The sequence below is a fragment of the Cyprinodon tularosa genome, unplaced genomic scaffold, assembly GCF_016077235.1.
Source record: "Cyprinodon tularosa strain WSP-4 unplaced genomic scaffold, ASM1607723v1 ctg856, whole genome shotgun sequence".
In the NCBI taxonomy this organism is placed as follows: Eukaryota; Metazoa; Chordata; class Actinopteri; order Cyprinodontiformes; family Cyprinodontidae; genus Cyprinodon; species Cyprinodon tularosa.
In genome coordinates, this window is record NW_024039625.1 from 59,781 (window position 1) to 84,264 (window position 24,484).

General features: G+C 41.4%; 1 protein-coding gene across 1 annotated transcript in view; it reads right to left on the minus strand.

The window, feature by feature from the left end:
* The window catches only part of ptpn9a (protein tyrosine phosphatase non-receptor type 9a), a 64,873-nt gene that overhangs the window by 9,645 nt on the left and 30,744 nt on the right, over window positions 1–24,484 (minus strand). Inside the window, exons 3-11 of the mRNA XM_038273082.1 lie at window positions 24,074–24,217; window positions 19,963–20,052; window positions 13,930–14,054; window positions 13,681–13,786; window positions 10,033–10,143; window positions 9,604–9,920; window positions 8,565–8,652; window positions 1,670–1,739; window positions 451–529 (exon numbers count right to left, since the gene is read on the minus strand). Of these exons, the coding sequence (XP_038129010.1) occupies window positions 451–529; window positions 1,670–1,739; window positions 8,565–8,652; window positions 9,604–9,920; window positions 10,033–10,143; window positions 13,681–13,786; window positions 13,930–14,054; window positions 19,963–20,052; window positions 24,074–24,217 (1,130 nt within the window). The remainder of the gene's footprint in view (window positions 1–450; window positions 530–1,669; window positions 1,740–8,564; window positions 8,653–9,603; window positions 9,921–10,032; window positions 10,144–13,680; window positions 13,787–13,929; window positions 14,055–19,962; window positions 20,053–24,073; window positions 24,218–24,484) is intronic.

Genomic DNA, 24,484 nt, shown 5'->3' on the forward strand with positions numbered 1-24,484 from the left:
GTTTCCAAGTTTGGAAATACAATATACTACTCTTTATCTGGAGAACAGTAAATCAGCTGTGGACATTTGTACAGTAATAGATATGTGAAAAATAAAAAAAATGAAATGACAGCTGGAAGTCTAATAAGTAATGTGATTTAGACGCTTCAGTGTCATTTCAGCTTCGTCTTCCATCGAAACAAATGTTTCAAATGCTTTATGGTTGCAATCGGTCACTGGTATATCCGATGTATACACTGCTACAGCTAGCACTGACCAACCCGTGACATCAACATTTGAGGTACTGCAGCATGACAACACCCTTACCAAAAAAACTATAAAACAAAGCTTAGTTTTTCATCTTTTTCCTTCATATTTTTCACATTTCTTATATAGTTACTGATTATAGTAAGACACAATCTTGTGGATTAAGTTAGTTTGATTGAACGCTTTATTTCCTATTTAAATTACCTGGTTGTCATGACGATCAGAAGCACGTTTTGTTCCCAGACCATTCTCCAGAAGTCCCCATAGGTCCTTTCCAGTGGTCCTGTGTAAAACAGAAGAGATGAAAGGCTACTCTTGGGAAAACATCTACATGATGGTCTGGGATTTTAGAGCCGTTGAATGACACCATTATACACAGCCTTAAAGGAATAGTACACCCAAAACATGATTAGCCTTCATTTTCTACTCACCCCCATGCTGAACAACACTCTGGAGTACTTTTTTGATATCTCAAATGCATCTGGAGATCTGGGAGGCTTCTTGCTGTCTGCTGACATTCAAATAATGGAGGTCTATGGTGCCAGAGACAGAAAGGTCCATAAAAGTCCACAAAAAACGTGTCAATATTCCTCCATACTGCTCGTCCAATGTATTCCAAGTGTCCTGAGTGGGTAGCATCCAGAATTTACTCGAAACGAAGTCATTTAGAATGTTTTTAGAGCATAAACAGTAGTGTATAGGATTTCCTGAAAGCGCGCACATGCGCGTTCACGACGCTACGGAAGCCGGCAGACCAAACCAGATGAAAGTGCGCATTCAGCATCTGCTCTGCCAATAATGCAAGCGTAGAAGAGGAAATGTGCTGTTTACCTGTGCAAAGAAAGAAACAACGAAAGAAAAATGTCTGAGGACTTCAGTGTTGAGGAAGAGCATGAGTTCTTTGCCGAGCTGAATGCGCTGGTTTGGTATGCCGGCTTCCGTAGCGTCGTGAACGCGCATGTGCGCGCTTTCAGGAAGTCCTATACACTACTGTTTATGCTCTGAAAAAACATTCTAAATGACTTCGTTTCGAGTAAATTTTGGATGCTACCCTCTCAGGACACTTGGAATACATTGGACGAGCAGTATGGAGGAATATTGACACGTTTTTTTTGTGGACTTTTATGGACCTTTCTGCCTCGGGCACCATAGACCTCCATTATTTGAATGTCAGCAGACAGCAAGAAGCCTCCCAGATCTCCAGATGCATTTGAGATATCAAAAAAGTACTCCAGAGTGTTGTTCAGCATGGGGGTGAGTAGAAAATGAAGGCTAATCGTGTTTTGGGTGTACTATTCCTTTAAGCATAAAGGAGTAGGAGCTACAAGAACAACCACAATCCAACACAACACTACAGACAGCATGAGAAACAACATGCACCATTGAAAAAAGACGATCTTTAATTCAAGATGACAAGTCATACCTTGGGTACCAATATATGCGTTCTTCTGTTTGTAGCCATCCATGAAGCTAGCGTTGATGTAGTCTGATCTCTGAAAACACAACAAAGTCCAAAGATTGGATTTTTAAAATATTTTTTAAATACTAGTCCCATAAGTAGAGCTAGGAAGATATTACAGCCCGTCTATCAGTTCTTCTGTTTTTCAATTTGAAATCAACAATCAAAATATGAGAAACATTTTTATTTATTTAGTTTCATTAAATATTATATAAAAAACAGAACACTTTTTTTTTAATAATTTCTCTACTACTTTAAATATGAAGAAAATTGATAAAAAGAATATGAATGAAATTCTTAAACTTCCTCTGGGCTCTGATGTAACAATAGATTTATGAGATACATGCAGTGAGAAAAGACTGAACACCCTTCAGTAAAGATCATCAAACAGCAGCTTAGAAATGTCTTCAAACATTCATGTTTCATCAATCTTATAATTATATCAATAATCATTATAGCTGCAGATAATAAACAGGTAGCCTAAAAAAATGATGTCAAATCAACTCTCTTTTGTTTACATTACACAATATTTGTCTTGTTTAGAAAGACAAGAATGTATAACACTACTTCTTAATTTATACAATATGGGAATCATTTGAACTAGAAACCAAAAAACTTAAAGCAGAGAGGATCTGAACGGTGCCCTGAAGCTACACAAACATAGCATCTCCAGCCTCCTGCTTTACATTAACTCACAACCTACAGTGTATATAGAATATAGCTAAATACTATATATTGTATATAATGTTTTATATTGGATATAACTATAGATTCTGTAAATTTCTGGTATTGTGTGCACCATCAATACCAAGTCAAATTCCTTGTAAGTGCAAAAGTACTTAGCAATAAATCTGATTCTAAATATTACAGGTCCTTCTGAAAATATTAGCATATATTTCAGGTATTTTATTGTCTTAACATTAGCTACGTTTACATGAGCAAAATTTCCCCGATCCGATCCAAACCTTGGTTGATCGGAAATTCAAAATCTCCGTTTACATGGACACTAAATGAAATGATCTGATCATGACGTGTGTATACATGTACCAAGCGTTGGATCAGATTAAATCTTTTAAGCATGCGCAGAACTTCCTGCCAAACTTGGCAGTTCTGTCTGCGTCTGGTTTTTGGGAGGCCTGACAAACGATGCGCTCGGAGCGAGCGGAAAGAAAAAAGGAGAGAGGAGGAAAAAAGCGCTTGGCAGCGAAATGTCCGAGAGAAAATGTAGAGAATGAGCGATTGAACCGGCGTGGGAGAGCGAGTGGGCTGTGGAGAGAGAAAAGAGGAAGAGGAGGAGGATAAATTCCTGCTTCCTGCAGCTTTAAATGAACTTGAGTGTATAAGTCGGCGTTCCTAGATTCCTCCCGCCATGTTGTTCACAAGAGCAACCGGTGGTTTCCTGTTGTTGACAAGGCGGAAAAACGTCACGCTGACGTCGCACACATGCGCAGTGAAGATTATTTTACTCTTAAGATCCGAATGGGTGTTTACATGGACGGCAATCGGAATGGCGATCGGCAAAAACCACCTCTCTCTTTCGGAATTAAATTTAGATCCGATCGGACCGAATCGGATTAGAATCTTCAGTCTGAGATGTTTACATGAAACATTTTTGATCTGATCAGGCCTTCAATCCGATTAGTTGTGTCCATGTAAACGTAGCTACTGATGATTTGGCATACAGCCCATGAAAACCCAAAATTCCTATCTCACAAAATTAGCATATCATGAAAAAGGTCTCTGTATCATCTTAATCAACAATTTATCTCTAAGACTGCCGACCTGACTGCTGTCCAGAAGGCCTTCTATAGCTACGTTTACATGCGCAAAATTTCCCCAATCCGATCCAAACCTTGGTTGATCAGAAATTCCAAATCTCCGTTTACATGGACACTAAATGAAATGATCTGATCATGACGTGTGTATACATGTACCAAGCGTTGGATCAGATTAAATCTTTTAAGCATGCGCAGAACTGTGTACTTCCGCTTTAGCAGTAGAAGAAGAAACCGGCTTTTTGTAAACAAACTAGTACTTGTCCGCAATTTCTCAACTTTAGCTACTCTTTGTGCCTGGCTCTCACTTCTTTTTCTTCAGTCGTGTTTGTTGATGTCGTTTTTTTCCATCATGGACCTTCGTCGCATCTTTGTAACAATACTTTTGTTTTTAGTGGTCATTTTAGTTAAGTTAAGGGCTCACCAGTACCTTATGCTAACCCTCCTTCGCTTCAGCGGTAGAGAGCAGGATGGCATGTCCATCCGCACCTTACATTTATTGCCACCTCCTCCGCCAAGGACCACCTCTTTCAGAATTAAATTTATTTCCGATCGGACCGAATCGGATTAGAATCTTCAGTCTGACATGTTTACATGAAAAGTTTTTGATCTGATCAGGCCTTCAATCCGATTATTTGTGTCCATGTAAACGTAGCTATTGACAGCCTCAAGCAAGAGGGAATGACACAGAAAGATATTTCTGAACCAATAGGCTGCTCCCAGAGTGCTGCTGCATCAAGGCACCTCAGTGGGAAGTCTGTGGGAAGGAAAAAGGGTGGCAGAAAACGCTGCACAATGAGAAGAGGTGAGTGGACCCTGAGGAAGATTGTGGAGAAGGGCCGAGTCTGGAGTAGAAACATCCAGAGTCACCGTGCACAGGCGTGTGCAGGAAATGGGCTACAGGTGCCGCATTCCCCAGGTCAAAATGCTTTAGAACCAGTAACAGCAGCAGAGGCGCCTGACCTGGGCTACAGAGAAGCAGCACTGGACTGTTGCTCAGTTCTGCAGGTCATTTGGAAATCAAGGTGCCAGAGTCTGGAGGAAGACTGGGGAGAAGGAAATGCCAGAAGTCCAGCGTCAAGTAGCCACAGTCAGTGATGGTCTGGGGCGCCATGTCAGCTGCTGGTGTTGGTCCTCTGGGTTTTATCAAGGGCAGGGTCAATGCAGCTATCAGGAGCAATTCATGCTTCCATCTGCTGAAAAGCTTTATGGAGATGAAGATTTCATTTTTCAGTACAACCTAGCAGCTGAAAACCACTGGTTTACTGACCATGGTATCACTGGGCTCAATTAGCCTAAATCCAATAGAGAATCTGTGGAATATTGTGAAGAAAAAGTATTGAGTGCATAACTGTACATAATTATTTGAAGGTTGACTTTTTTTGTATTAAGAACACTTTTCTTTTTATCGGATGAGATATGCTAATTTTGTGAGATAGGAATTTTGGGTTTTAATGAGCTGTATGCCAAAATCATCCATATTAAGACAATAAAAGACCTGAAATATTTAAGCTAGTTTTCAATTAATCTAAAATGTATGAATGTTCAAGTTTTATAATTACATTATGGAAAATAATTAACTTTATCATAAAATTCTAATAATTTGAGAAAATATGTTTTGAATCTCTAAAACACGGATTAACTTTTCCTGTCTTTACAGCTCAAAGCAAGACTTTTTAAACCGAGAGATAAAAAAATAAAATGAAAAGTCACGTTGAGCATCAAGCTGAGCTGGAAACAGGCGAGTCTTGTGTGCAGATTAGAAAGCGGGGTTGTCACAAAGTGGAGAAAGTTTCATCGTTCTGGGGTCCGCTTCACAAAGCAGGTTTACTGAAAACTCTTACGTTTTCTAAACCTAAAAGCGGGGACACCGAGTTTCCATTTCATAAAGAGTTTCCTCAACCTCTGTTTCAGTCAGCGTAGTCACATTCTCCCCAGAGCTAACCTGGTCGGCAGCAGGTTTTTTTCAGTAAACTCAGTGTTCTCAATCTCCGCCCTCCTTACAGCCAATCATGCTGCTTTAGTTCCTGATTTAGTTAGATTTTTGTTGTAGATTTTGCATTAAAAAAACACTCACAAGGTCCGTTAGACACATTAGGTTTTAAAAACAAACATTGCATGTTCGTTTGACAAGGATCTCATTAAAGAATGATTGGTATGAATTTACAAAGAATTACATGTTTATAGGGAGAGGATTCTAGAACTCAGTTGACAGGATATTTCTATTTGGTTATTTGAATAGGAGCAACATGCGGATTATTTCATTTTTATTTATTTCTACAGTAGCTTTATGAAGAACTACTAAAATCATTTTCAGATTACAAATAAATAGATTCATTCATTCCGTGGGGGGAAAGGGAATTCAATAGGATTAAGAACAGGATTAACTCAATGATAACAAGCTACTCAGCCTACTGGCACAATCTGAAGCCATTCTGCAGGACTGATAACTGCTAATAACGACCATTTATTGGGATGATAACATTCAAAGCTGCTTCCAAAAGCCACTAAGTATTTACTGCATTATTTAAAACAGAATCAAAAAGAGGAGGAATCTATTAGAACAATGTTTTTAGACATCATTCTCACCCATTTCTTTTTTTTTTGCACTCAGATTATTTCAACTAATTAGATACATTCATCCACTACCATTCAAAAAATAAACGAGTAATGCTATCAAGGTTACAACAGCAAGCCGTTTTGATTTGTATTTGTTTTACTAAATATGTATTTCTGATATCTGAAAAACCTGTTTTCCTTTTCAAAATGAAAAATTGTCCTTGTACTGAATTGTGCTATAAAAATAAACAAAGGCAAATAAAATCAAAATAACATCCATCACATCTAGAATAAATATCCTGCATCTCTATAAATTAATTTAATCTCCATATTCCTATTATTGCTGGTCAGCATTTGTATCATTTTGACTATGAAGAAATGTATTTCAGATATATTTATTTAAGATATATTAAACTTACTTCTTACTAGTATAATTTCTTATTACCTTCTAAAATGTACTTTCTGCAGCAAAAATTTAATTTCGTAAATACAGACCAAAAGTTTGGACACATCTTCTCATTCAAAGAGTATTCTTCATTTTTATGACTATGAAATGCTGATGAAGATTCTCAGTCATCCAGGTCATAGCCATTCCGTAAAAGTTTAAAAAACAATCTACTGGACTTGGTTTCCAAGGTTTGAAGACGTTTCGCTTCCCCTCCTGGAAGCTTGCTCAATTCAAATGTCTGGATCCGCAGTGAGTTTGAGACTTTATATAGACAAAGCATTGTATTGCTTGGAAACATGCAAATTGAAGCTGAGGAGCGTGTTGTTTGGTTTCATTGTTAGCCTGTAATATCTGAAACCTGTCCATGATTCTGAAAGGTAGTTTCTGTCTATGAGCAGTCAAAGAAACCATCAAGCGCTACAATGGAACTGGCTCCAACGAGGACCGCCCCAGGAAAGGAAGACCAAGAGTCTCGTCTTCTGCAGAGGATAAGTTAATCTGAGTCACCAACCTCAGAAATCGCAGGTTAAAAGCAGCTCAGATTAGAGAGCAGGTCAATGCCACACAGTATTCTAGCAGCAGACACATCTCTAGAACAACTGTTAAGAGGAGACTAAGGGATTCAGGCCTTCATGGTAAAATAGCTGCTAAGGCAACAAGCAGAAGAGACTTGCTTGGGCTAAAGAACACAAGGAATGGACATTAGACCAGTGGAAATATGTGCTTTGGTCTGATGAGTCCAAATTTAAGAGCTTTAGTTCAAACTATTGTGTCTTTCTGCGACACAGAAAAGATGAACCGATGGACTCTACATGCCTGGTTCCCACTGTGAAGCATGGAGGAGGAGGTGTAATGGTGTGGGGGTGCTTTGCTGTTGACACTGTTGGGAATTTATTCAAAATTGAAGGCATACTGAACCAGCATGTTAAAAACTAGAATCTTGCAGCAGCACGTTATTCCATAGTGTTTGTGTTTAGCTGGACCATCATTTATTTTTCAACAGGACAATGAGGCCAAACACAACTCCAGGCTGTGAAAGAGCTATTTGACCAAGAAGGAGAGAGATAGGGTGTAGCGCCAGATGACCTGGACTCCATTATTACCGGACCTGAAACCAATCAACGGTTTGGGGTTAGCTGCACCGTAGAGTGAAGGCAAAAGAGCTTACAAGTGCTAAGCATCGCTGGGAACTCCTTCAAGACTGTTGGAAGATAATTTCAGGTGACTACCTGTTGAAGTTCATCAAGAGAAAGCCAAGAGTATGTAAAGCAGTAATCAAAGTAAAAGGTGGCTACTTTGAAGAACTTAGAAAATAAGGCATATTTTCAGTTGTTTCACACTTTTTGTCAAGTATATAATTCCACGAGTTTATTCATAGTTTTGATGCATTCAGTGTGAATCTTAAATTTTCATAGTCATGAAAATAAAGAAAACTCTTTGAATGAGAAGGTGTGTCTATACTGTATGTGATCAGGAACCACTGACGTAGATTGGGGGAACCCACTTGCAGTGTGTGTGTGTGTGTGTGGGGGGGGGATTACTTGGGAGTCATCCAGATGTGAGTCGACTCAGCTTAATAACGTTGAATTTTTGTTAAATACCTGTCTGTGCTCTGTATTGAGATGAATAGAGTCTTTATTTCAGATGGAATAAAAAAAATTATTATTCTAATTTTTAACATCATAAATGAATGAGAAAGAGCAGCTATCTTGTCAAGCTACTCCTGTCATGTTGTTGCCACTATAAGCTGCTCAGAGCGGTCTGGAGCAGCTCATGGGTTAAGGTCGGCCTTGTTCTTCTGTATTATTCTGCTCTACTAGCTGCCATCATTAAGCCTGTCTTTCTAATCTGAAAGAAAAGCCCCTGTTCAACAGAAACAAAAAACTCTGGGGGTCTCATTGTTAATTTTTTTTTGTTTTAAAATGTAGAATAATATGGGACAAATATGGCAAAGAACAATTAAGGAAATGAACTGGAATATTAATGTGTGTCACAGGTGGAGACATGCTTCGGTTTAAAGGTGAAAACAGGGGCAGCATAATTAAATTTTTTTTTCAATCTGAAAAGAAATCCGTACCTCGTTTCTGCAGGGTTTTAAACGAACTCTGGTCTGATCAAGGCACAGCACATCCCCATAGCGATTCTTCTCCTGATTGTAGGCCATCCTGTTGACCAAACAACACCAGAGCTCATTACTGCCCCCTACTGCTTCTCAAATGTGACCACTGAGGCTTGTAAAAGTATTCACATCCCTCCAACTTCTTCCTATGATGTGATTGTAGAGTATAATAGAGCATGATTGTGAAAAGGGAGGAAATAAGGAGCAAGATTCAATTTATTTATTAATAACTGTTTTTTAATCACAAATAAATATGTGAAAAATGGTTTTACTTTCAGACTTCTAGTTGGAATAGCTGCCAGTGGAGTCCTGTTGGTCAGTGACAATGTGTTTATGTGACACTGCAAAAGTTGTCCATCTAACCAAGTCTTACGATAGCCTCTAGGAGCCCTGACCTAAATCTTAATGACCATCTTTACAACGACCAGAAACTGGCCGTTTGGAAAAGGCAGCCTTCAAACCAGAGAGAACTGGAGCAGAAAACCTGCTGAAAGGATTAGGAAATTGAATATTAGAGGAGTTGCTTGGTTGCAGTGATTGAATCTAAAGGTTAGCCAACAAAATTATAAGGTAAATAAACCATGATTCAGGTCTGTTTATATGTTTATTTTTTTTTATAAATCATTCTTTTGAAGTTTCTTTCTTTAACCGTGGAACCAACAATTTTGTCTGCATGTGTATTTTCTCCAAACAAAGTCTTACCAACAAACTTTTGTTGTAAAGGTGACTCCCTAGCTTCTGGTTCAGATTAACACATCAAAACTAAATGAAATATTCTGAAGTTTTTGGTTTTAATGTGAAATAAAAACGTTTCGAGGGGTGTGAATATTTCTGAGGAAAATAAAGAGTATAAAGGCATGGAACTAAAACAGGAGCCATTTGTTATCAAATTTAACTTCTTGTAATCTGTATCTTTGAAAGCCTGTCATTAATAACTTCCTATGAATCATTTATACTGAGATCCCTAAATGGAGGACACCAGGTCCTCCACCCTTACTGTGCGCAGTGGAAGGTCCCAGGGGGTGCCTCCCTTCGCAGCTCTTCATACTCCTGATAGACGCCGGAGCGCTGCAGTCGGCCCAGGTGCGCCAGCAAATCCTGGGGGCGCATGGACTCGGGGCCGGGCACGTGGATAGAGGAGTCTTCCAAGGGGATTCCCACCAGCTCGTCCACAGGATCCAATCTGCCGTTCTGACCTGCCAGGAGCTGCTGGTTCCAACTGGATGCATCTAGGGGGAGCAGGCCACCCAGGTGCTGGGGGAGGCAGTCCCTTGGGAGGTGCTGACGCAGCTCTGCCATTTTTACCATCTGAACCTGGAGTTGGAAAGATGGGTGTCAGGAGAATTGATGATTGGAAATCTGGACTGAGGAAAAATGGAGGCAAATTCATAAGCTGCTCATTTGATGGTAAACTGTGAGCCTTTACCCTTTCCCTCAGTTTCTCCTTCAGCAGTAGACTTAGCAGATTGTAAGGGACCCGAAACCACACAGGGGCCCCAACAATCAACACCTTCTTCAGCCTGGCAGGGAATGCCCCCTGGTGGACAGAGACAGCACATTTTAATAAATATGACCTGCATCCATGGTGCATAGATTATACTGTTCTGTTTGCATGTTGGAGAGGCCTTTATAAGCTTCATCAATTCAATGGAAGACTAGGGCGACCAGCAGCATCTTATTTCAGCTTTAGTTAATATTTGGACAAACTAGGTCTACTGATCTCAGCTAAATTGGCAAAGACGGCCCAGCAAGCTTTCAGTGCTACAGTAGAAAGAAAGTCTTTCAGCTGATGACAGGAAATATTAAGATGACAAGAGTGTTTATATTTTAGATTTTTCTATCATATTCTGTTATATAACCTGTTTGGAGATGTTCAGAGTAGGGTTATCAAAAGTATTGATACTCAAAAAAGTATCGATACTAAAACTTATCCGGATACGATACCCATTTTCAAAAGTTTCGGTACCTCAATAACCCCACCCCCCGCGCGCATGACGCTGAATGGCCGTTGCTTCTCCCTTCTCTCTCTATCCTCACACAAACACAGCAGTGGGCACCCTCCCCCTCACCGTGACGCACAATAACAGTAGAGAGCATGGCCAGTGCTGCTAGAGGGTGCCAGTGCTGCTAGAGGGGGTCAGTGCTGCTAGAGGGGGGCCAAAACAACCAGTTTTGGTGGAAATAGAGGCAAGAGTGCTGTTTGGAGGAATTTTGCTTTTGAGCCAGGCATGGAAAGAAAACCGAAGGATATGAATAGGCCGGTGTGCAAACACTGTTTCAAGGTGGTGGCAACCAGGTCTAGCAGTACCTCAAACTTGTTGAAATATCTGAAGGACCAACACCCTGGGCTTTTCACTGCATTTCAACAGGTTAGTGTCTTTTGTTTCAAACGTACCTATTACCAATATTATAGTGGCCAGTGGCCCGCATTAATGTTGACGTGTTATTTTTAGCCATTAGCTATGATCATAAACAAATAAATCAGGCATAAAGTATGCCCATATTACCTTAATTGGCACAGTGTCAGTGTACATGAGCATTGAGTTAATATGTTTATATAAATGCTGGTGACTGAAAAGTGTTATTTTGTCCCTTGAAGTCACAGAATGAATCAGAGACCTTCGTCCAAACACGATCACACAGAGCAGACTCTACCATCTACGTTTGACCAATAATGGAAATGTGATGACAAGTCCCCAGAAGCTATGAAAATAAACAGAGATGTGGCAGAGAACATATGGATCAGGTTCCTATTTAAACCCAAGCTAAACCCAAGGTATGCTCTTCCCTCCCGGAATTACTGTATGTACAGTAAATCCCAGAGCTGTACAACACAACAAAACAAAGAGTATTGCAGCAGCTTCAGGGGAATCCGTACTTCTCCTGTGCCACTGACCTCTGGACCAGCAGGGCTGTAACCTTGCAAATTATTACAAAGTCCTGAGACATGCAGAGCTGGTGTCTGGAATGTATTGGGCTACATCAAGAGCATATAGTCATTCATGTAGAGTGCAGAATAGATGCACTTTCTGAACACTGTGTGATTGAATAATTCTGTGCACTTTTCAGTCTCAGACTGTTATATAACAGATGCAGCTGCTGAGAGTACAGCATTTATTTTTGATTGTTAACTGGTTTGTTAACTGGCTAATGTCATTGTTGTGTGTGTAAAGCATAGCCAAGGAAGGAACACTTAAAATATATATATATATATTTATTTGTATGCACAGCATACAACCTCAAAATATTGTTCTTACTGTTTATTGTATTTGTTTTTTTTTGTATTTTATCTATTAAAAAAAAAGAAATTTGTTAATTATTTTGGGGTCTTTGTTTTTATCCTTGCGGTATCGAAAATGGTATCGAGTATCGGATATTTCCCCAAGTATTGGTATCGAGTTGACAATTTTAGTGTTGTGACACCCCTAGTTCAGACACTTTGACATTCTGTAGAAACACACAGGGAGCGTGTGGAGTAGTTTGTAATGCTAACAATCACGACCACCAACAGAGGAGGACAACAGGGCCAGTTGTGCCGGGCTCAGGATAGTGGGGCGGCCCTGAATCAGCCCTCTACATCTTTTGCCACAAATAATATATATATATGTATGTATTTTTTTTTGAAGTTTTTTGCAAGGAAATTTGAGCTTTATTAAGTTTCATAAAATCTTTCCTATTACTTTCTTTCAATTATCCACTGCAAGTATTGGGAAGTACCCCCTCTAGTCATTCCTTCTAACTGGTTATGCCGCTGACGCAGTTTCTCTAAAGTTTGTCAAGCTGCTATACATAAGGCTGCCTGCACTGCAGGTGGAGACAGGAAAATACAGAACCTGAATCTTCCCCTTTGCACACAGTCAGGGAGCAGCCCCCTCACTTTAATATTAATTGTACAGCGGCTCTCACCTGAAGAAGCCGCCTCAAGCCAGAGGAACAACTTTAGATCGAACATAACTTTAGATCGACCTCACCTGCGAAAGCCGGAGAAGGCAGTCATACCTTGTAAGCTGTCCGATGGAGCAACAGTCTCGGCAGTTTCTGTCAAGGGTTTGTTGACTATCTTTGCTAGATAAAGTTATAATTAAGACTGGAACCAATGGGTATTATTAAAAGGTTGAGATGTTTTGAATTTGACTGATGCGACTATATGGCATGTTCAGGGCAGCAGACACGGCAATAGACAATCCTACTTAGTACACAGTGGGGACTGTGTGCTCTAGTGGGGACCAATCTCTGGTCCCCATGGGTATAAATGCAGTTTTAGACTTAGGCGTTCGGTTTTGGACAAAGGTGTAAATTGAATTTAGGTTAGGTTGAACCCCAGTCGGCCTCAGCAGATGGCCGCTTACACTGAGCCTGGTTCTGCTTGATGTTTCTTCCAGTTAATGGGGAGTTTTTCCTCTCCACTGTCGCTACAAGCATGCTTAGTGTGAGGGATTGCTGAAGAGTCAATGAGTCGATGCAATCAACTGGTTTTCCTCAGTTAGATTTGATTCAACTTGAACTGTATCTGAATCTGGTGAACTGTAAAGTGCCTTGAGATGACATGTTGTGAATTGCGCTATATAAATAAACTGAATGGAATTGATTGGGGTTAGGTATGAACCCTTAATGGTTAGGGTTATAGTAATAGCCATGGTTCCGCTGTAGAAACGGGTTAGAAATGAATGACAGTCAACTGAAAACCCCCGTGAGTATAGAGAAACGTGCTTGTGTGTGTGTGTGTGTGTACACTACATACAAAGTATGAATTGATCCGCCCCTCATCAGTTCTTTAGATTTTGTCCCGGGCCCAGCCAAGGCTGGAAGCTGGGATTGTAACAATGATAATCACTTATGGGGGATGTTACAGCCTATATGTTACAGTTTATACTATCAACATTGGGATTATTTGTTCTAAACAGTTAAAACTGTTTTATACCAACTGCACTCTCTCTTTCTACCACACTTTTTCGTAATAGTGGTTTAGATGCAGCAGAGTCTGGTCTGTATGACACATCGCAGTAGGTTCCATTCTGCTCCTAATTTTTACATCAGCATCTATTGAGCCCATCTGGAACGAACTGGTTCCAACCTTGAGAAGGTTGAGGATCTTCTTGCTTAGGTCCAGCTCAAAGTTAGTGTAGTTGGAACCCGCCATGTCGTAGATGAACACCAAGCCATTCCTCTGGGTTTCGAAGCTGCAGAAAATAAAAGGAGAATCAAAAGGTGTCATCTGCTCACTTAAACTTGCTGATAGCAGGCTTTTTGTACAATGTTATTCTTTAATAAAAGAACTTTTAAGAATAGCCCAAATTCTGCTTATTCCCATATACATGGTCACCTTTCTACAGCCCGATCCAGAAGGTAGAAGAGAGCCTGAAGCACGACGTGGTTGCCCGTTTTGTTTGGGTGATGGAGTTTGGCTGTATAGAGAGCGATGGAGGCTCCTGTTGGGTCCCGAACACTCTAAAAATGAAGAATATGGACAGGTTCTAGAAGCTTCTCATTGGAGACGAATCACAGCTTTACCAACATCTGTTCCAGGGAGTCCAGGATCTGTGGTCTTTTTATCAAGCCTGACCTCTTATTTTTGGATTATACGTTAGCATTCAGCCCCTCAGGACACTGCAGGACCATATCTTTTGGAGCACATCTCTGATCAACAGTTGGGACCAGTTACTTAGCAAAATACTCAAGCTCAGATGTACTCTTTGACTAGGCCATCCTCTATTGTACAGGAGTAAATATTGTTTTTACTGCACGGTGGATAAAAGTTTAGTTTTAATCTCATTTGACCAGAGCACACTCCAGATGTTTAGGCTTCCAGTGGCTCTCAATCGACCGCTGTTTCATAGATTTGTGAGCTGAACATTAAATATTCCCCCCTCCTGAACTGTGAATCTCCTCCCATGGGCCACTATGGCTGCTTCCCTGCTTAATTCATCGAGTCATTAAGGGCAGACAGCCATGTCCCTGTAAAATTTTGGGGTGACTGACTTTATCATAACAAAGACTTACTCAGTATTTGACATCTGAAGATAACTGGATGATCAGAATGTCATTGGGATGAATAAATCCCGTGTGCTTGCTATTCTGGAGGTTTGAATACTTTTTCCAGGTGCAAGAGTGACGACTACATTTTGTCTTTTCTGTTAGAAAATGTGCTTTATTGTTAATAACATGAAATATGGCTACAAGTGGTGCTCTGTTTTAACTTCACCATGGACACCAAACAACCACAGGGAGGCACCATGAATCACAGCAAAGGGTGGTCAAAAAATCCAGCAGGGCAAATAATCACCACAAATCAAGCCATGCAGGTAGCACAGCTCCAGAAGTTCGTTACAGAAGGTTGATTTCTTTCTCTTCTTTTGATTACACTTCAGCTCACACTGAGAGTACGACCAAAACCTCGGACCCGCCGGATCCCGTCTGACCACAGACACACCGGAATATTCCTTTTTACGTAAACAAGCCTGTGCATGCTCTCTGGCAAGAGGGCTAAAAATACAACAAACAGGAAATGAGGCTGGAGGGACTGTGACGTTAGACCAGAGGATGTGCAGCATTAACGCTGTGGCACGTCAGAGAGGGGAAGGTGGAACAGGATGCAGGAGAAATGGAAGTGAAGGCTTCCATTTCCTTTTGGTTTGCTATGTTTGTGTCTGTCCGAGTGTTATGATGAAGAGCAGGAGGAAATTGATTGGCAGATGAAAAAAAAAATACTCATCTGGCAAAAAAAAATTAAAACAAACTTTGAAGCAAAGATCAGCAGCTAACACGTGTTTACAGTTGCGAAAATGCTCCTATTAAAGGGACTTACTGCCCATTTTACACAAAATAAGGACACAGTGTTGCATTCAAGAACCCTGCAGGTCTTTGTTCTCCTTAAGGCCTGAACACAGGTTGCATATGACTTTTTAATCTTGCATTGTTTCCCATTTCACACGGTATAGAGGCTATGACTAGGCAGGGTGGGCAGACCTGTTTTCACTTCTGCCTTCGTGCTAGACACAGATTAAAACAATCTGTGTGTAGCAGAAAATAGAAGAATAGAAAAGAAAATCTCTTTATTGTTCCACAATGGGGAAATTGTGTTACAGAAGCAAAAAATATGGCAGAAACAAAATGTGCACCTTAGAGAGTGTACAAAAATAACAGAATAACTAACAGAGTTAAGTAAATAAACAATTACTGTACAGTTTTTACAATATAAATGATCAGTATCATGAGGATAAATAATCAATAAAAAGCTGTGGAGGTTTTTACAGTAATGGTATGTGAGAAATGGCAGCAACATGAGATGTGCAGAATTTTTTAACTGACTAAGACAGAAACAGCTAAAATCAGAATGAAAGTAACAACTTATTGAGGTCAGTGGGAACAGTAAGTACAAAATCTTATAGCTGCTTGGAGGAAGGATCTGTGATAATGCTCACTGGTGCATTTAAGGTGCAGCAGTCTGTCACTGAAGGAGCATTCTAGTTCTGCAACAGCTTCACGCATGGGGGTGGTAGCCATTATCCCACAGATGTTTTAATTTAGTTAGGATCCTTTTGTTTTCCACCTCCTACACTGAGTCCAGAGGGCATCCAATCACAGAGCTGGCCTTCCTGATCAGCTGATCCAGCTGCTTCTCTCAGCTACAGATAAGTCACTGCTCCAACAGACTGCTCCATAGGAGATGACTGATGCCAAAACAGTCATAGAAGTTCTTTAAGAGTGCCGCCTGCACTGCAGAAGACCTCAGTCTGGATGTTCACTGGTGTCAGTGGGTAGATCTGCTCCAGCAAAAGTCCACCACTAGATCCTTGGTTTTCCCTGCATTAATCAGGAGGGGTTCTGCTGGCACTAGACCACAAAATTATGGGTCGACTGTCTGTACTCTGAGTCGTCCCCACCTATGATGATGCCCACTATGGCCAAATCTTTAGAGAACTTCTGGAGGTGGCAGCGTGGGCAGCTGATGGAGAAGTCTGCAGTGAAGAGGGTAAAGAGGTACGGTGCCAGCACTCTTCCCTGTGGGACCCACGTACCGCAAACCAACCTATCTGAGACACAGCCCTGTGTCCTTACATGTCCAAAATCCCCTTGGACATGCGGCGGGCCACTCCTGACACCTCCAGCTGTCCCTAGGAGTCCTGGCTTAAAGGTGTTTAAAGCACAGTAGAAATCGAAGAACACTATCATCATAGTGCTTCCAGGATTCTTTAGGTGAGTCAGAGCTTGGTGAATGAGAAAGATTATTATTATCTTTTTTAAGATCATGGCATCATCTGCCCCAATCCCAGGCTGGTAGGCAAACTGCAGTGGATCCAATGAAGTCTTCACCAGGGGGCATAGATGGTTAAAGACCAACCGTTCGAGGGTCTTCATCAGGTGTGAAGTCAGGGCTATCAGCCTATAGCTGCTGAGGTCATTTGAATGTTTTGTCTTCGGCACCAATACCACACAAGAGGTCTTCTGCACAACATCTCAGAATCCTGGAGCTGATGCTATCTGGACCCGCAGCCTTTCGCACCTTGATCTTTCGCAGCTCATTCCTTACCTGTGTTGAAAGCGACAAGATGGTGTGGGAGGGGGTGGGCTGTGGGATGGAATTCTTTGGAGTGGGTGGCTAAGCCGGGGGTACACTGTGCGATTTCTTTTCAATCGTTGCACCCAGCTGCTGCTCACACTGTACGACTAAACTGCAGGTTAAGTCGTACAGTTTATTGTTCAGATGTATGTTCAGCCCAACACTCTGATGTGATCTACCTGCTCGCACTGTACAACTAAAAGCCACGTCGGACTCAGCTCCGTAGTGAAATGGAGCTGCTCTCTACCTCTCTATCCTGAAGCCAAACAAATAGAAGAGGGATATTAAGCTCACTATTGAGAACCACGCTGCCTTGTCAATTTGTGCAATTTTGTGCTGAAAGTCCTAAAAAGAAAAGGCGACGACGTATTTGATAAATGGCTGAGTGAACGTGGCTACTACGGTCTGTCAATTTTACAGACAGAACTGCATTTTACTCATTGCATCCCTGCCATCCTGCTGTGTTTACATCTGAGGGGAAGTATAAAAGGAAGAATCCTTCTTAAATGCGCCCTGAGCGATTTGCCCACGACGGTCGGGAGAAAAATCAAACATGTTTGATATTCTCCCGACCTCACGATTCCTGATCGGAGGTGGTCGTGAGAGGCTGATCGCCACCTCGTAACCCCTTGTACACTACATGACTCACGACGCACGATCAGGATGAAAGTGATCAGGCCCGATCATAAGATTCTTGCACGACTGGAAAATCGCCCCGAAAATCGCACAGTGTACACCAAGCTTTAGATGATGGTCGGGAGCTGGGGGGTGTGAAGTAGTCAGTCGTTGAAGAATGTGAAGGTAACAGGGGGATTGTGTACAGAGCTCCCAAGGGGAGGGAGAGGTGATGACTTGTTGCTGCATTGGCAGAGGAGGGGAGTACACAGCTATCACGATATGGTGTTTAAATTCCCGGGGTAGATTATTTTGCCTCATGCTAACTGCTAGCAGCTCAATGTGCTTGCGGTTTTGTATTTGATGGTGAGTTAGAGCTGCCAGCTCATCCATCTTGTTGAGACAGATCTGACATTGCCCATGATGATGGACGGGACGGTTGGTCTGTACCTCTTTCCCCGGCGGCATAGTCCAACTCCCACCAGGCTGCTCCGTCTCTTCCTCCTAAGCTTATGGAGGATACCGGCTCGCTCCCTGGGTGGCAGCACAGCAGAGCTCCTGGTGAGCAGCTTGTCCCGGGTGCACACAATGGAAGGTTTGGCAAACATGCAGGCTACGCACGCAAATACAGTGAAAAAATAATTAAAAACAGAGCTTTACAGAAAAAACGTGAGCTCCATTTTGTAAGAAACAGCATGAGAAAAGATACGAAGTCCCACCAAAAAGGAATATAAGAAAAAGATAGATTAAAGTAGGCAAAACTCCTGAAAAAAAGGAGCTGCTGAAACAGGATGCCTGCTCCTCTCTGGCAGCAGATAATTAAAATATGAAATTTATTTACAAATAAGACATAAAAAGCACTGGCGCAGCTATAAAGCAAAGCCCCACTAAACAAGAAGGTGCAGCATCTCAAACCAGAAAAGATAGAGAACGTTAATGTGCCTATAGTAAAAACATAATGCAAACTATATCATGTTGTATACTATATCCAATTTCTATCCTCCTAAAGTTTTTTAAATAGTTTTTTTGGTGAAAGTGATAAACTGCTTTCTGTCCATTGTTTTTGCGAGGCTCAAAGAGGTCGCTACATTATGCATTTTCTGTCCTTGTGAACCCCTATTATGTGTAAAGTACTACTGTTTTAAATGTTTCATGATTGTTTCTTCACGAGTGTTTCCCGCTTTCTACATATGCTCTGTGCGACTCCAAAATGGACTCTCAGTTGGAGCTACGCAAACGCTCTTGCAGAAAAGCAAAAAAAAAATTGTGTTAACGATTAACCAGGCTTGGTTCTGACAACCATTTACACATCACGCTATCTCGGTTCCTCAACTCCTCGCCTCCGCCATAAAACACAAGAAGAAGAAGAAGACGAAGAACTTCTTCGTCTTCTTCTTCTTGTGTTTTATGGCGGTTGGGAAACAACTTTTGGTGCATTACAACCACAAACTGCTTGATTCCCTCCTTCTTCCGAAGGAGGGAATCAAGCAAATCAAAATGGCCCAAATTGCAATAACGGCCTCAGTCTCGGCATCATCCAAGGTCGCACCACGCTCTTTTGAAGCCATTATTTAAAATGTTGCGTGGAGAAGATTTTGATTGTTTATAGTTGTTCTTCTTCTTCCGTTTTGTGTTGGTTGGCAAGCAACTTCCGGAGGGGCATTACCGCCAACTACTGGAATGGAGTGTGGATCGGGATGTGCAGCCAGACGGAGATGACGCGTTCTGATCATGCACTCTTGTTATCAGAGAACCGAGCCAGGAAAAAACCGAGTCGAGCCCACCTCTGGAACTGGTCTGCAGTTAGCTCGGCCCGGTTGTGTCTAGCTCGGTTCAGTTGAATTTCTTTTCGATTTACACACAATAAGTTATCTCAGTTACTGAGCTCGGACCGGTCTCGGCACGGTTTTTCAAGGGTAGTGTAAATGGGGTAATGGTGTGGGCTTTTCTCAGCAGGGTCAGACGGAGGAAAAGGTTAGAGGTGCTTTACTACCCCACAGCTCAACAAACAAACAAACAACCAATTCAGATGAAAGGTGAGGCTCTCCCGCCAGTCTGACAAACAGTCTGACAAAATGAAATTGTGATAAACACAGATTTGACTTCAACTCTTTTCTTATGTTATATGATGCCTTATAAGCCTTCTAATTAAATGTCAAGAGATAAAAAAAACAATCTTACCAAGACTGTAAATTTTCCACTGAGCAGCTCTGAGCGCAGAGGCTCCTCCTGAGGCTGGAGTCGGACAATTCCTTCTTTAAGACGTGTTTCCTGAAGACAAACAGATCAAAAGGCAGGTGAAGTCAGCCTGCTGGGAGGCATTAGAATCACAACGACCTTAATTTCTCAGAGTAAACAATAGACTTGCTTATTTGACATTCCAGAAAGACTGAGCTTATTTCTAGCTAGCTTCTAGAAAGCTCTAGTAGTTCTGCAGGGGTTCCATAAACTTTATCTTGGAGCTTCAATTTATGACTGAAGACGAAGAAGGTGAAGATGAAAACTGTGAATGTGTAGCTATTCTCAGATAGCAGAAGGTATAATAAATATGGTGAAATTAGATGCTTCGATTTAAATAAAGCTTGTGGCTTTATTCTGTTATATTCTCTATATGCTATTTTCCACTGGTGATCTGATTCATGGCTCCCTGACTCTGATCAATAGACATCAATCCAAACAAACAGAGGTGAAGAGGCCAGAGATTAATTTATTCTACAAAGGTCTCATTGAAGCTCAATCGGTTAATTTACCACATTTTGTCACATTATCACGAAAAACTTTCATGTATTCTACTGAGTTTGTCAGAGACCAAAATAAATCAGCGTCTAACTGTGAGGGAAGGAAAACAAGCAAGTGATAGTTTCTTCTTTTGATGAACTCCAACTGGGCAACTTTTTACATTTAGGAACGCTGTCCTTTTGGAGAAAGCAGACTTCTGTCATTTGGAGACTGACAGGTTTTCAAGCAGGAAGCTTCATTATTTGATTCTATCCATGTTTAAGTCTCATCAGCTTCATTGCACCCATTGAAAGTATCCCCACAACATGATACTTTTACCACTGTGTTTAATGCTGGTGATGGTGTGGAAGCCATTTTGTCTGTAAAATCCAACTTTGGTGTCATCAGACAAAAGGTCTTCCTCCATGTTTGCTTGTTCTGTTTTTGTCTGGTCTGACTTTCATACAGGCCAAACAACTGGAAGTGGATATTTGTGGGATCCCACTGATGGAGTAAATAACAAGATTAAACATTCACTCACTTTATTTGGCTTCTTTGATCTTTTTAGCATCCATTTCTGTTTTTACATATTTGGTTCTGATCACCACTATTCAACATTTAAGACTCTTAAATGCTCACTAATTTTTTTCCCCTTTACTCCACACAGGTGATAATCAGATTAATAAGTTAAGCTTTAAACACCATGTCCCACTTTAATGTTGGTAGGACCACTGACCACCTTTAATTCCACAGACTCCATTGTTGTTGGTCTCATAGGAGGGCGATTACACAGACACGCCCAGCTCCTAGAAGACCCGTGACGCTCTTGACTGTTAGAAAATTCATGGCCGGTTCTTTTAGGGCTTCTCTCCGAGGGAGGTGGCTGAGAACGTGGCAAACAAAAACAGAACAAGAAGGCGAAAAATACAAAAGAAATGAAAAGACCAGAAATGCTCCTTTTAGATGCACAGCATCTTATGCTTCGAAGAAAAAAAAAATCTTGAAAAAATACATTGAATCCCTACAATCCATTTCTTTTATCTGACATGTTGGGCGCTGTGTATGAATTCGAGTGAGAGGCTGTTTAGGGAAATGTTTTGTTAGTCTCCAATTTAAGTGAAAAAGAACTGTTTTCATGCTAAACGTTCAACTTATTTGCTACTGTTTAAAGTCATCAGACAAATCGACACAGGTCCCCAATCTTTCCTTCCATGCCTCCCAGCAAGCTGGAACTTTGGCTTGTGAGATCGGGTTGTAAGATTAGGTAGACTTCTGGTTTCCCTCGTGCCCATCTATATTTGGGATAATTGAGTTACTTGAACAATCCACTATAAGTAGCTCCCTTCAGGGCGGCAAAGAAAAGTTAGGAAATCCAAGAACATCCCAGGAACGATCAAGGTACAAGGTACCTACAAAAATTAAAAAAGTATAAACCTGGACACTGAAGACAGCTGCAAAGAGAAGTTAAATCTTTTGTGAAGAACAGTTTTATCATCAAACATCACATAGATTGTGCTATTTAGACACAAAGGCCTTCAAAGCTCAGCACACTGTGCCAACTATGATCCATGGCAGTGGCAGCGGCATGCTGTGGGGCTGGATACAATTTCCCATTTTAAAATTTGAAAAAATACTGATCATGCTTTAAAAAATGAACTTAAATAATTTTACTCATAGTGATATAATCTGTCCATAATTGTTCAGGAAGCTTGTTTACGGCTGCAGCCTTTAGCAAATATAAGAGGCCAGACCTCAAACCAGTAATAATGAAATTAATCTCAGAGAAACTTAGACTTATGGAAAAAGCACTTTAGTTTGTAAAAATTGTAAGTATTAAGTGTTTCATCATTAACTCCTTCCTAATGAAACTTTAATAGTTAAAACATGTAATTTAAATGTTTTAGGTAACTTCCTTTAATTTAAAATTTGTGAAACCATTTTGAGGATTTTTAGTGAACTTTCGATCTGATAACAGAAAGGTCCAGTGGACAATGCCGAGGGCTAATGAACTGAATAAGTTCTTCAACAGGTTTAATAAGGCTGTGACCCCTACACTCCTGCTACAGCCATGTCCCCTTTCCCCAACAATTCCCCTCCCCCAGAAAAAGCAACTCCACCCGTCGCTTACACCTGCACCCCTACCTTTGCTATCACAGCCACGCTCCTGATCTTCCAGATCTTCCTCAATCTCCTAAGAGCTTAAGTACAACACGCCCTGGACAGCCTGCAGTTTGCATATGAGCCAGGCGTAGGAATGGAGGACACAATCCTTTACCTACTAAACTGGGTCCACTTCTACCTGGATAAGGGAAGTGCCAAAGCAAGAATTCTCTTCCTGGACTTCTAAAGTGCATTGAACACCATCCAGCCTTCCCTGCTCAGGGACAAACTGAATAGTATGGGAGTCGAACCCTGTCTGGTGCAATAGATCTCCAGCTACCTCACAGGAAGGCTGAGGGACACCATCTCTGAAACTGTGGTCAGCAGCACTGGAGTCCCCCAGGGCACAGTGCTGGCCCCTGTCCTCTTCACCTTATACACCTTGGACTTCTGTTACCACTCTGAGCTGTGTCATATACATAAGTATGCAGATGACACAGCTACTGTGGGGTGTATCAGGGACAACAGAGAGGAGGAGTACAGGAGTCTGGTGGTGGCTTTTCCACCTTGTGCCCCACCCACCTCCTAAAGCTCAACATCTCCAATAAAAAGGAGCTGGTAATAGACTAAAAGAAACGGACCAAAGCGAAGCCAGAACTAATGGAGGGAGCTGACGTGGAGGCTGTGGATTCATACAAATACCTTGGGGTATGGCTGGATAATCACCTGGACTGGTCAACACAAACCAACCGCCTACACAGGCTGACTGAGCAGGATGCACTTCCTGAGTAGACTGAGGTCATTCAAAATCTGTAATAAGCTGTCTGAGATGTTCTACCAGTCTGTTGTTGCCAGTGTCCTCTTCTACACGGTTGTGTGCTGGGGAAGCAGCACATCCATCAAGGACACCTCTAGACTGGACAAACTGGTGAGGCGAGCAGGCTCTGTGATTGGCAGCTACTGTGTAGCCTGTGTAATTTTTTCACTTATTTCTAGGGTCAGTACATCTCCGAAGTACAAGTGCAATAACCCAGGTCAACTACTATGCAGTCTCCTTAGCCCTTTACAGTGAAGATATCTAAGCGAAACATTACAACTTTTTTCTTTTTTAATGCTTTTTTGGTACTATATTTCCCTTAAGGGGTCATCACAAGGGATAAACAAAGTTGAGTCCAACTGTGTGTCTATGTCTAAGAAAGGTTTGGACTCACCTGTGCCAAGGCAAACGTGTTGCAAAGTTTAAAAGGAACCTCCAATAGCTTTACTTTCAAGCAACAAGAAGTGATTTAAGCATTTTGAATTAAGAAAATATTAGGGCTAGCAGGGAGACTAGCAGCTGTGATAAAAGCACAGTTCAGATATGGAGAGATTCTAATCATCATCTAAGGCTGCCAAGTTCAGCTGGATGTTGTGGCTGAAAAGACATGATGACACAGGCCACAGCTATGTGCAGGAACAACATCACTCTCCTTACCCTGTAATTGTGGAAGAGCTCAATGGCACGGAGGACATCAAACTTGCGAGCCATGAGGAACTTAACGGCCAGCTCCCTGGACAGCTGAGACACTCCATGCTGACTGGTCCACTTGTTGATTTCCTCTAGAAACTGCCTGGTGGCCTGGAACAGACAGCAGGGGGACGTCAGTGACTTTTTGCTCCCCAGCTCGGGGGCTGGTGGGGGGGTGGGCAGGAAGTTAAACTGTACACACACACACAGCACTGACAGAACTGTGTTTGAAGAAATAAATGGGATGGATGGATGGGCTTAAGTTTGTAAACTAAACACAGTCACAGACTCGGTATGGTTCTGCAGGTGAATGTACAGCAGAAAGTTGTTCATGTTCTGCTCGGGGTAAGTGACTCTAAAATAGCTCATGCAAAAAAA